General features: G+C 44.4%; 1 protein-coding gene across 2 annotated transcripts in view; it reads right to left on the reverse strand.

The window, feature by feature from the left end:
• Positions 1-5,293: 5,293 nt before the first annotated feature.
• Positions 5,294-14,006, reverse strand: part of MXD4 (MAX dimerization protein 4) — a 54,366-nt gene continuing 45,653 nt past the window's right edge. For both annotated transcript variants that reach the window (XM_072620038.1, XM_072620040.1), the window contains 2 exons: positions 11,940-12,099; positions 5,294-10,398 (listed from right to left, as the gene is read on the reverse strand). In XM_072620038.1, coding sequence (XP_072476139.1) covers positions 10,250-10,398; positions 11,940-12,099 — 309 coding nt within the window. In that variant the 3' untranslated portion in view covers positions 5,294-10,249. The remainder of the gene's footprint in view (positions 10,399-11,939; positions 12,100-14,006) is intronic.

The following is a 14,006-nucleotide window of genomic DNA, read 5'->3' on the forward strand; positions in this document are numbered from 1 at the left end:
GGGAGAAAGCTCTGAGTTCTCAGTTATTGACCAGGCACCCATAGTCAGTCTGGGAATATACATGTGCATGTATGCTTGTGGGCCATCTTTTCATTTCCCATTAGGTTTCCCTCATCTGGGCTTCATCATGCCCTCTTCCTGTCTCACTACCTTTTTATATGTCTGTTTTCCCTAATAGTTTCTTGAAGACAGGGACTGTCTTTTGTCTCTTTTTGTATCCCCAACTCTTAAGGTAGTGTTTGACACGTAGTAGGTGTTTAATGTTTATTGACTGTGTGTTTGCTTGAACACTTGTATGTATGTGTGTACACATACCTGTATGTGTATATGATGGCTCTCCATGTGTGCATGTGATGGCTCTTAGGGTATTTCTGTTTGTGATTATATTTTTGAGTATGTTCTGCCAATGGGGGTATGAGTTTACAAGTCCTTCCCATTGTATTGTGCAGACAAAGCTAGAAATATTTGTGCCTGGAACAAGTTTTGAAACCATCCTGGGACAATTGACATAAAAGATGCCCTCTTGGGGGGTGAAAGAAGAGGGAGGGAAGAAGGAAGATACTACCTTAGGAGGAGAGGAGGTAGAGACCCTGTGGCACTGGTCCTTGTGGCCAAATATCCTGAGGTACCCAAAGGCCATTGCAAGAGAAGCTACCTCTGGGAGAGGAAGAGGGTCATTTTTTTGTTTTACTAATTAGTAGATGCTAGGGTCAGTCCTGTCTTCATGCTCAGTATCTAAGAGACCTGCTTAGGTTGTAGGGAAATAGAATGAAAAATTATATAACAAATTAGATAAATAAACAAATGTAGCAAAAAATCATATAACAAAACAAGATGTTTTGGGGGAAGGAACTGATAAAAGGCTTAGAGAGGCTCCCTCCACCCCACCCCAGACAACCACCACCACCATCATTAATGTACAATGGCTAGAACTGGAAGGAACCTTCAGAACCATCCAGCTCAGCTCCTTCCTTTGACAGAGGAAAAGACCTAAAGGACCCAGAAATAGGAGGTGATTTACCTAAGGATATAGAGGAAGGACCACTGGTCTCTGACTGCAGCTGAGCTAAGCTGAGGTGGAGTCACGTTTGAGCGAAATCTCAGAAACTCACAGATGACTAGGGACCTTATGGATCTTAGAGACCCCCCCCTTGTCTAGCCACACTAATTTTACAGAGCAGAAAACAAGCTGAGGGTCAGTGTTCAAGCCAGGACTAGAACCCAGCTCTCCTGGCTCCCCGTTTAGCATTCTTACAGCCAGATTGCTAAATGGTGTGCTACTAGGCAGCACAGGCCCTTTCAGAGCACTGGCCCCTGGTCTCATGATTCTGGAGGAGCAACTGAGTGATAAGGAAGGTACCCTTCCTTATCAGAGGTGCAATTTCACCCACTGCAAGGAGAGCAGCCCAGCAGCCTCTTTTAGAAGTAAGGGCCTGGGCCAGCTCTAATTCAGGAAGATCACGCTTTCCATGCCTCATTGTTCTTGGCTGCTGCTGCCTGCACTGCCTGGCCAGGGCTGAAGCACCTTCCCCAGGTCCAGGCTAAGCCAGAACTCGTCTCACCATGCCCTCTGTCCCTTCTCTTCAGGAGAATCAGTGTCAGCCAGAGCTGAATTTGAGCTGCTTCCTCATAGCAGCTGGATCCAGGCCATACTGGTACCAGCTCAGACCAGACACAGCTCTGCCTCCCACCCAGCTCTGCTCTGCTAGTACTGGCCTCTACCCTCCACCTTCTTCCATAGAGGACTATAATAAATAAAGTCCTGACTCTCTAAATTTCACACCCTAGGGAAAAGCTCAAGTTATCTTCTAGTTCTGCCTTAGATTCTCTGTAGTACATACCTTGGTCAGGGGGCTCAGAACCCATAGTTGATAGGCTTAGTGTTCTCTTTCATTCTCTGTGGTTCCCTCCCTAGCTCAAGGCCCTGTCCTCAATGATACTGAGTATCAGTAAAATTTGTCTGGGAGGGTCCCCACTAGCCTGTCCACCCTGTCCTTCCTTCTAAACCCTCAGTTCCCCAGGCCCCTCACTTTCTCCCTCTTTCCTCCCCTCTCTAGGTCCCTAGGGCTCACACTTCCCTGATTCCCAACCTGTGATTGGGAAGAACTTGGAGCTCTTTCCTCTAGCTCCCTTTCCCTAGAACTGATTTCAGCCTGAGTTCTCCCTAAAGGGAGAGATGCTCTGACCCCTTGAGAAAGGAGTCCAAGTCCATTAAGAAGCTGTTTTCTTGAGTGAGGAGGGCTGGGGAGGGCAAATAGAAGACCCTGAATTAGGATGGAATGGTGAGTGTTGGGGCGTAAAAGGAGTCTATTTTCTAGGGATCCTGAAATGATGATAAAGATGATGGTGGTAGTGGTGGTGGTAACAGTGATGATGATGATGGTGGTGACTACTAACATATATAGAACTTTAAGGTTTGCAAATCTAATTCAGTCCTCACAACAAACTTGTGAGGCAGCTACTATTATCATTATCCCCATTTTAGAGATGAGGAAACTGAGGTTGAGAAAAGTTAAGTGACTTGCCTGGGATTACACAGTGTCTGAGGTAGGATTTGAACTCAGGTCTTCCTGACTCTGAGACAAGTACTCTGACCTGACACAACAAAGAGGAATATGTAGCCAGAAAGAACACTGATATTGAATTCAGAAAATCTCATTTAAATCCCACGATCAGAAGCAAGTCACTTAACTTCTCTGAGACTTTTGATGAGCTCCTGCTGATTTCAGTCCAGATGGCATATTTGAGGGCTACCCTCTCCAGAGGGCAGAGAGGCCTAGGAAAGGAAGCTTCTCAAAAGTGGGAACAGCTTCATTTTTGTCTCTGTATCCCCAGTGCCTTGTAGAGTGCCAAGGAAATAACAGGTGCTTAGTAAATGTTTGTTGATTGATTGATAACAACCACAGGACCCTCTGTGGCAGTAGGGGGAGGGGGCCCTATTTAATATTTTCTTTAATACCTAATTTTAATTTTAGATATTTAATGCATTCATTTTTATTACCATTTAGTACATCAAATAATGTCATTTATGATATAATGAAATACAAGTGCATTTAACAAATTAAATAATGTTCATTTTCTAATAAATACTATTTATTATTTAAAATTCATTAAATGAATTTAATAAATCCCCCAGCAGAATACTGAGGGAAGGAAACGTCCCCCTCTCCCCATTTGATCAAGTGGGCCTCATTGGATGTTCAGATCTGGAACAAAACTCCCTCTACCTTATGTTTACTTCCAGCTCTGCTAGTCCTGGGCACTATTTTCTTAATGCAACAATCCCATTCACTGTTTGGCTGTTATCATGATGAAGTCCACTATAATTTTTAACATTTTCTTCAGATGACTTGCTGGCCTCCATCTTATACTTGGGAAGGTATTGCTTTGAATTCAAGTATGAGACTTACCATTTGTCCCCATTGATTTCATCCTCTTTGACTGAGCCCACTGTCCCAGGCAGTCTGACCTTTTGGAGACTGCTCATTCAATGTGTTGACTATTCTTGATCTGCATCATATGCAAACTTGGCAAGCATGCCATCTATGGCTTTGTCCAAGTCATTGGTAAGAATGTGAAACATCACAGATCTCAGGGGCACTCTATTGGAGACAGACAACTTTCCAAGTTGACATAGAACTAAGTAATTATTACTCTTTTGCTTTCAACCAATTCCAAATCTATTTAACCTTTGTAACCCACATCTCTCAAAATTTTCCACAAAATTAGTGTGAGAGCTTTTAACAAATGCTTCCCCAAAATCTCAGTAGCTTCCCTATGTGGTCTGATATCCCTGACAATAAAAGAAATGAAGTGGGACATGCCCTGTCCTTCGGAGAGGTATGGTGGCTCCTTGCAATCACTGCTTCCATTTCTAAATGCTCGCTCATCAGCTGTTTGGGAACATGTTGCAGAATTCTGCCAGGAATCCAAGGTCACCAAACTCAAGTTTGCAGACTCCATTTTCTTCCCTTGCAACCCATACCCATCACTGCTTCATTCAAAGGGTAGAAAACATCAGTGCTCACTTTGAATGGCAAACAGTTGCATTTCTTTCCTAGCAGAAGAAATAACAGGGGCTTTGGTGGTGCGGTAGAAAGATCATGGGGTTGGGGGGCCCTACACTCAGTCTAAGTCCTGACTCTCATGGTATGATTCTAAATAGGCAAGTCCCTACCAGGTGCCATCAGGATAGTCTGAGCAGGAGGATTTCCTCTGCAAAATGGAGCCATAGGATTGGAAACTCTGAGGACCCTTAGAATCCATCTAGTCCAAAGGTAGAGCTAACCTTCAAGTCCGCTGTATTACATTTATCTTTGCTCCAGACTCTCAACTTCATGAGGATTCATGTATCTTACACTCTTGACTCCAAATCTCACCATCCTAGAGCAGTATCCACTCTGTATATGCACTTTGAGAATCAAATAAACTTGTGTGTGTGTTATTAATAGCACCATCCCAGGGATGTGGAGGACAGCACATTTAAGTGTTGTTAATAACACTTTTATTTTTTATTTTATTTTTATTTTATTATTGTTATTAACAATACTTGTTATCTTTATCTCTAAGTCCATGTACACTCAAGAATATTGTGGTGTAAGCCACTCTTGAGGACAGAAATCAAAATTTTAGTGTACTTCATACCTAATAGCTGTCTTGGTATTTCTAGGAAGAGAATGTTAGTTCTTTAAAGACAAGGATTGTTTCATTCTTGGTTTTGTTTCCCCCGCCAAGCACTACAACCTTGCAGACAGCGGGTGCTTACTGTTTGTTTTGTTGAATGGAATGGAGAGCTAGAGTTGAGCTAATGACACTGTCCAGTAGGGACAGGTTCCTTAGAGAACCTGATTTAAATTGGAAGGGGGATTAGATTTCTTCCACATGGCTTTGTCGAAAAATGAGGACCAATCTTTGAGGCCCAGAGCCCTGAAACTTCCCAGGTGCCATTAGAAAGGGGGCTCTTCACCTGCAGGTCTGTGAATTTGCTTTTTAAAATAATTTGATAACTATTTCAGTATTCTTGATTTTCTCTGAAATCCTGTTTTATGCATTTGAAAACATTATTGGGAGAAGAGGTCCATAAGTTTTGCCCAACTGCCAACAGCATCCATGACACATAAAAATAGTTAGTAAGAACCCTTGGGCACTAAACTGTCTCCTGCAGGCCTTGATGTAAATAAGGCTAGGCATGAGATGGTTGGGGAAACAGGGTAAGGGGATATAAACCTAGGAAGAAATCAGATTAAAAAAAAAAAAGAGGAAGAAATAAATACTGGAAACCAGCACAGATATATGAGGTATAAAAATTTGTATTTATATTACAATGAAAGACAGATACAACACAATACCTTTGGTGGGAGCCGCAGGCAGCAGCAAGCACCAGGGACGTGTGTACAAATGAATCTTTACAATATAATACATCTTGCCACCTACAAAGCGTTCCTTTTCAGGTACATATTCAAAATATCTCTGGCACAGAACCTGCCCAGGGCACCTCAAGAAATTCCCAGTCAAGTGATTTCCTCTTTCCCCTTCCCCCAATCCACACAGCACCTCTGGTGTGGCTCCTTGGTCAACATGGCCCGTCTCTCCACAGAAGCCTCAGTGATGACTTCTTGTGGCCTCCTTCACACCTAGGAGAGGGTGCAGCTTTGGAGGATAAAAGACTGCAGGTCCAGAAACCTTCACGTAGGTGTGGGGCCGGGGTCAGCAAGGGTGTCCTTAAAGAAAGCTAAATCACTACCCAACTGGTCAATTGGGGTCTCTTGAGAGTTTCTACTCCCAGGCCTCCTGTCTCCATTGGCATTTTGTTTTTCAGGGACCTGCCTGAGAGGTGATCTTCTGTATCTGTCACATAGAAACCCAAGATTTTGGAGCTAGAAGGGCCCTCAGAGTTAATGTAGTCCAGCCTGGATGGGGATATGCCAGCCACTAACTTTCTTTGTTCCTGCACCCTGCTCCCCATTGTAAGAGAAGAAGCCCGGACAGGTTAATGGAGCAAACTAGATTTTACAGTGACCAGGAACCTCCTTAAAAAAGGAACCACTTTTAAAACACCAAAGTGAGACATTGTTCTAAGCAAGAAATCACTTTGCTCTCCCCTATCCTGGTCTGAAAAGACGAGTCCTCTATTACCACACTACCAGACTCCAAAATCCACCTTGAGAAGAGGTTCTCTAAAGACCACCATATCTGAGGCCCTTCCTTCATTGATGTTTGAGCTCTAGAGGGCCGTATGCTGAAAACGGCTCTCTCCATTGCAGCTTGGATGACTGGATGAATTTCTATTTTCTCCAGAGAAAATGTTTTGCAAGAAGACAATAGTAGGTGGTGATTAAGGAAACCAAAAAATGGAACACTCTAAGCATAGACCATGCTCAGGGCAGTAAGACTTGCCCTGGGGCACCGTCTGCTCAGCCTCCTGGTTCACTGTGTGCCCAGGCCTCCTTTCATGAAGATAAGAGAGGTGAGCATGGGAGGGTCTTAATCTCTCTGTGTTCTTACACATGGCTTTGGATTTTGGTTCACTGATTAAGATAAATGGGTTTGGTAAAAAATGATCAGAAGGAAAAAAATTTCAATGCAGTCATGATTCATGATCAAATCTGAAAATTCTGTGTCCCGAGCACCTGTGAATTTTACTGAAGTGAATTTGTAATTGTGCTGCATTTAAAGAGGCTGGGGCTACACTGAGAGTTGCTCCTGGGGCCACTAGTCTATGCCTAGCACTTGTGCAAATGGCAATTTTCCAAAGTCCATTCATTTCCAGAGTGTTAAATAAAGGATGGTTTGGGTTGTGTAACTCCTAGGCCCTTGGCACCAAGAGGGCTTCCTCTCCTGTGTTGGTAAACCCAGCTAGTGACAGACCCTGGTAGGAAAGTGTCCTAGTGGAATTAAACTGCCTTATTGAAGTCAGGCTACCCTTCCCATAGGCAATCCCTTCTTCTTGGTACCAGATGGCGGAAAAGGACAAAGGGTCACAGGGTTTTCAAACTTTCAGGTCATGAAATCCTCAGTTTTACAGATGAGACAGCTAACCCCCAGAAATGGAATGAGTCTCCCAAAGTCATACAAATAGTAAGTAGTAGACAACACTTGCAAATATGAGCAAAGGGGAGGGAGTGTATGATCAGTTACATTCAATTTCTAAATGCTGGACTAATGTATTCCTTTATATTAAAAATTATTTCCTGAAAATCCTAAGTCCAACAAGACAAAGAAAAAAAAAGAATCACTTCTGAAAGTCACACAGGGGAGTTGTTCAAATTATTGACCAGCTTCCAAAGAGGGAAAAATAATTTGTGCTCCACGTTGCTGTGCCCTGCTGTGACGGGCTGTGGATTAAGTAGCTTTGGAATTCTCACTCTTTGGGAACCAGCTGGGCATTAAGGGAGAAACGAATAGAAGCAGAGACATTCTCATACCTCTGTCTTCTGGGCTTGGCAGTATTTGTGAAAGTATCGATAAAGTCAGGACAATTGGGTTTTGCAAGCTCTCCCCAAACTAGCGTCTACATATTCTTGTTGGGGGTGGAAGGGATGTGTGTAGAAGGGACCCGGAGAAGGGACTGTTTCAAATTAGCATTCAGTGACAATCACATTCATTTATTTTTAATCTCACTCATCCCTCTGTTAATTTAAAAATTTTTGTTTATTAGCAGGTTCTGTGCAAGAGGGTCTCAGGAAAGGAAACACTTTACAATTCAGGAGCATGCTCATTATAGAACGAATGAACAGCAAGAGTTGATCCAAACCTCACTGTGGATGACCTGCCTAACAGTCTTGTGTGTTACTTAAAGTAAACTCATGAGTTTGTTTCCATGATTTGGAAATTAGTTATAGAGGCACCAAAGGAGCTAGTAAAGTTTTGCTGTTTCTCAGCTACCCACAATATAAGTCTATTGCTGTGTATTTTTCCCCCGACCAACGAGGATTTTAGTCATCTGCAAGGTATATTGAACATAATACCAAAACCTGCATCACAGAAAAGGTTAATGGTTTTCAGAATCAGCTGCCAAAGTTGATGACCCAGAGCCCTTCTCCACCCCCACCCCAAGCTGATGGAGGGGGTGCCTGTGAGTTAGGTTACACAACTCAAAGGGGACCTTTTCCTTGTTAGCATGATCCCCCACCATGGTAAGTAAGAGCGCAAGAAGGCACCCCCCCCTCCAAAAAAAAAAAAGCTGCCATAAAATGTCTTCAGGTTTCTACATCCTGTATTGTAAAAGCAATGGGAGGACACGTACATTGGGTGCTGAATGAACAGCTGGGTCTTTGTCTGAGGACTAAGGGTCGGTACTGTGAAGACTGCTCAAACACTACAAAAAAAAAATCCAAGATGGCAGCACCGTGACAAGTTCTAGGATGTGATACAGTACAGTAATGTGCTCTTGTTTCAGAAGCCAATGAGTTTCTGTCTCACAGAGATCCCAGCTTTATAAGCCACTCCTATAACAGGGCTGTGTGTGCGCTTAAGAAAAGGAGCTAGAAAGGGAGCCCTCATCTCCCTTCCCTTCCACCATCCCTATTCCAAAGGGACGAGGGAGGAGAGGAAGAGGTCCCCAGCTCTGGCTAATTCCTGGGAGGGGAGATTGAGGGAGACCTGACCGCTCACATGGAGGACCACAGAGGAAACCACTTACTCACTTGGCCAGGCTTCACTGTCTTCTGAACAACGCAAAGAGAGGGACACACACAGTCACCAAGGCACAATATGACAACGGTGAAGAGTCCCTGGGACTCCGGGTCTGTACCACTCCCTCCCAATGCAAGGAAATGAGAACATTTAGGAAAATATAATACAAAATCTCTTACAGGAAATATAGACTACACTTGCTAAAACCACTTATCTAAAAGTGTTTATAGCCATTTTCTTTCTTTTTTGTTTTTTTTTTTTGTTTTTCTTTTTGTTTTTTTGAAAAGATCTTCTCTAATACTAATGCAAAGACTGGTCCATTTTTTCTTACCCAGCAAGCCAAGCCCTAATGACTTCACTAAGCAGAATTTGTATTAAAAAATACATCTTCATAGTATTGCTACAACATGGGTAAATATGTTCAGAAAAGCTGGACAAATGCTATATAAGTCGGGTTGTTTAAAGCATAACTTTTTTTTTGCATTTTTTTTAAGAGGAGAAAAATGCTGTTACATGGTGTGCAAAAGGAGAAAACTGATTTACTCGTCCTCTAACAGAATACTGGAAATATAGCTGGACCTTTCCCACCAAAAATAGGGGCTGCAAAAAAAGGAAAAAAAAAAAAGGAAAAGAGAAGGGGCCTCCCCACCTTCCCCAGGCCTCAGTCTCTAAGAGCTGGCATTAATATGGATTCTCCAAGCTCTGGAGAATTAGCCATGAAAGGAAGGAAGTGTGGCTGCTCCCGAGCAGTCTCTTTGGGAGCTCATTCACGAGGCCGCCCTGCCCCGCCGACCAGCCAAAAAGAGAGCTTTGCTGCCATCTGGATGCTGACCATGCAAAGCCAAAGGCAACTCAACATCCCTCGAGAAGTCGTTCTTGAACCTGGCTTTCCATCCACCCAGTCTGAAGCACAGTGGTCACTAGTTAAAAAGGGAGAGATCTCAGAGCAAACTTCATTTTAGGAAGTGATTTAAAATAGAGTGGGGTTGAGGGGAGGGGACTCTGCCTCTCTTTAAACTGTGGGAAAAGTTTTTACTACATAGTCTTAAGTTGGCCATGAACACTCATCATTTCTCAAGGGCAAACAAAGCTTCCAGAACACTAACAGGCTAGGAGGTGCTGTTGGGGCACCTTCTCCTTCCCCATGGAGGAGCTTGCCCACAATCCCAGTATCAAGTCCAGTCACTTTTCAAGATTTCCAAGGGGTCTCTCTTGGTTTATCTTATTTCTCCTGATTTTTGGTTTGCTTTTGGTTTCTTATTAAACTTCTTACACCGTCATGCGTGTTTCCAGCAATTACATTTAATACTTCTTCAATGGAATGATTAGGACTTAAAAAAAAAAGATTATAGTTACAGCTACATCAAGCTAACGTTAAGTCACAACTGTACCTAACCACGGATCTCTGCAGTAAAAACCGGGGTTGACAAGAGCTACTTGGTGTGGTCCCAGGGCAGGGAACCAGGGGTTCAAAGCCCCCGCTTCTTCGGCAGAGGCCAGTGGTTGGAGTTTCCTGGGAGAGCCGCAGTGGACACGGGTGGAATCGGTCGTCGGTCTAAGTGCTTCAGTTGGATGCTCCGGAGGTGGACGGGGTCGGGAGGTTCTCGCTCAGGCCCTACGAGAGCCGGCCCGACAGTCTGCGGGAGTGGGAGTAGCTGCTGTCGCTGGAGCCGCTGCCCAAACTGTAGTGGTCATCGGCATCACTGGCGCTCCCAACACTGTCCATTTCCCCTGGGGTGAACTCCATTCCTTCAACATCCACTTCTATGTGGGAAGAGAGAGGCACATGTTCATAGAAAGAAGCCTTAGAAAACATAGAATCACAGACTTTAAAGCAGAAACTCCTAAGATCATCTAAGACTGAATTTTTCATTTTGCCAATGAAGATAATGTGGTCCATAAAAGTTAAGTGACTAGCCTAAGGTCACTTGGTTCATCAGGATCATAGTATTTAGAACTGACTAGAAGTGACTTTACAGATCCCTCTCATCTAAAAGGCCCATTTTATAGATGAGGAAATCCTTTGGGGGCAAGGTGACTTGTCAAACAAGGAGTAAGCAGCCACAATGGGAGGGACTCAGCTCCACTGGCCCTAAAACCAGGGCTCTTCCAGGTCACAGTTAGAAGAAGGGGCATTCTCAACTGAAAAGCCTGCCCTAACCTTCTTCCCTCCCTGACTCACCTTGTCCCAACTCCAACCTAACACCCAAGGTTCTGCCCATTTGGTGGAGGCCAGGCCAGGCCTGATTAGTTTGGAGCCTAGAGTAACTTCAGGTCACCTCCAGAACAGCAACCCAGAACAAGTAGCCTGACTTTGGTGAGGGAGTCATTTTAGAGGAGCAGAGGACATCCTGTGAGGACATCCACAACATAAGTAAGAGAGGGTACTGCCTAGCGCATTGGTTCTCTAAGTATGGTCAGACCCTTTCAGGGAGCCTATGAGATCAAAACTATTTTCATATCAATACTAAGATGTCTTAATATCTAATATAGTAAATATCAATGGATTTAACCTACATAAACAAAAGCTCTTCGGGGAGAGGAAGGATCCTCAATAATTTTTAAGAGTATAAAGGTGTTTAGAGACCCAAAACTTTGAGAGTCACTGGCTTAGTGGGAAGGATGCTGGACTGAAGGGATGTGGGGTGGGGAAGGTACGCCAGAAAACATGAGGTCAAACCATGGCTCCACCACTTATTAATTGCATAACCTTTGTCAAATTCCTTTACTTCTGAGACTCAGTTCCTTCCGTCCAGTGGAAATAATATGTGTCCTACCTCCCTCACAGCGTTGTTGTGGGCAAATGTATTTTAGAAACCTTCAAGTTACAAATCGTTATTATTCAGCCCGATTCCTGCCAATAACTAGCTGTCAAACTTCAAGTGACCCCTGACAAGGAGATAGGGAGAAGAGATCTTAGAATGATTATGAAGGTTATCAGTACGTAGGAAGGCAGCGGGGCAAATGGGACTCAGTTAAGATAACCCAGATTTAAGAAATTTAGTGACTGGGTGACCCTGGGCCTGTCACAGATTCTCAATGTCTAGACAACTCTCTCTGGCAGTATAGGAAGTCTCCTCAGAAGAAACCAGCTGATTACACTTGTGAAATTGCAGAACAAGGGGGAAAAAAACCAGCCATGATCACAGGGAAGGGGATGCCTACAGGTGCACCTCCTGCCCAGCTCAGGAAGGCGCTTTTTCTCCTAAGATTGTAGCACAGGCTGATTTGCTGTCTAGGCTGTGTTTTGTGCGTACACGTGCACACACGTACACACACACACACGCACACACATACACACTGACCTTGCTCCGAGTCTGTGGAGATGGTCGAGCCGGTACTGTCAGTGCGCACGCGTTCCATGCCCTGCACCGAGAGCTGCTCCAGGCGGCGTTTGAGGTAGCGATGCTCACGCTGCAACTGTTCCTTCACGTTCAGGGCTTTCCGGTCCTGTTCTTCCAATTTCTGACAAGAGGTAGAGCAGGGTGGGGAGGAGGAGAGAACCAAGAGAGGGAAGAAATGAAAGGATAAAGGTCAGCTGAGACACAGGGCTGGGCTGTGACACCCCCACCTACCTCAAACTCAAAGTCCCCCTCACAAGTACAAAGTCAGCCCAAGCCCTAGACTCTGGGGCCTCACTTGGGTCTCCCCCAGATCACCAGGAAATTATTAGGCCCAGGGATGTGCAGCAGCAAAGCAGGAAGACAACAAAGAGTCAACTGGTAATTCAGAGTCAACAGTAGAAGGAGACATGGTAAGTTCCAGAGATGGGATGGTTTTTCCAGATGAGACCCACCCGTAACACCCTGTAAAACTTCATCATCACATCACCAAGATTCTGATTTAATACTCAAGAACCTATCTCCTCTACCTTCTCTCTCCCTACCATGGGCAAAAATAATCTCTTCCTTTTCTCCTACCCTTACACAGCCCATTCTCCATCTCCAGTTATAAGCCTGGGCATTAAGAATTCACAATGAGTTCTAGCTATGTCCCCTTCTCCATTCCCACCCAAAGGCCTGGGTTTACAAAGTCAACATTTGCCATCAACCAGGTTTCCTCTACCTTCTCAGAACAACAAAGTGAGACTTAGCAGTGAGAGGAAAACAGAGAAAAAAAGAGGCAAGAACAGAGGGAAGTCAGATTTCGGCAGAAGACCATTTCTCAGACAACAGCAGAGTACAGCTGTTGTCTGCATTAGGATGTTGACGGAAATCAGAGATAATGAAGAAAAGGCAGGAAAGCCTGAGCTCAGATAAAGCCCCAATCAGGAGTCATTAGAGAAAAAGCCAGAAGAATCATAAACTCCCTGAAGGTAGGGACTCATGGTATGTTAGCACAGTGCCTTGCACAGGGTAAATGCTTAACAGACATTTGTTAAATGCACATAGTTTATTATGCAAGTACGTTAAATGCAAATGTTTGTTCAATGCAACCAGCACAGAGAACTGAGGTTTAATTGGGTGTAATGACCATATCAGGGAGAGGCTACTGAGATGAATGATGGTGCCCAAAGAAGTCCCAATTCCAGCCCTCAGTCCTATATTCCTGAAGTAGTTGGTTCAGGACATCACTCCATATTGTCAAGATTCCTTTGACGCTGATACTGTCATGACAGAATACTGCATGTTTCAGAGGCTATTTAAAATAATCCCCCCACCCCAGCATATACCTTACAAATAGAGAAATGAGAACCCAGACTTAGGGGAAGTGACTTGCCAAAGGTCATACAGTGAATGCCGTCTCACCTTTTCCTCTCTAACTTATGTCATTTGCAAATTTAGTCAGTCAATCTTTTCCCAGTCACTGACAAATGCTGAGTGGAGCAGGGCAGGAGGGTGGCGCAGTGGGGCAGCTAGCCTGGCCCTGACTTTGTACCTCTTCTGAATAACTGGGCTCTTGCTTTGTTCCTTGCAGTCAAGCCACCACTTTCTTGGCTGTGAGGCCCCATGTCATTGCTCTGGACCCAAGTTCCTGCCTCAGGGCCTTACCTCATACCCTGGTTCCTCTTTGCCTGTGGCCTTGCTTTGTTTTTAACAGTCCTCCCCAAGTCTGGAACCCTGACTTCAAACTCCAGTTCCCATGGATGCCTAATGTTACATTGGGATACCACTGTAAGCATCCTGCAATTGCTAGATTGTAGGGCCCCACGCCAGCTTATACAGGGGAGCAGGGGATGACTCAGAAGGCCCTATCAAAGGACATGGCTATCATAGTGATGCACATTAGTCAGGCCTTTGTTGTCTAAGAACTCAGATGGCTCCTAGCACAGCCCACTACATGCTCCCTTTCCTCAGGGGCACACATGAAAACAGAACACAAATACTCCCTGGCCATGCTGGGAAAGCCACTCGCATACCCAGGATCTCAGA

The sequence above is a fragment of the Notamacropus eugenii genome, chromosome 6, assembly GCF_028372415.1.
Source record: "Notamacropus eugenii isolate mMacEug1 chromosome 6, mMacEug1.pri_v2, whole genome shotgun sequence".
Taxonomy (NCBI): Eukaryota; Metazoa; Chordata; class Mammalia; order Diprotodontia; family Macropodidae; genus Notamacropus; species Notamacropus eugenii.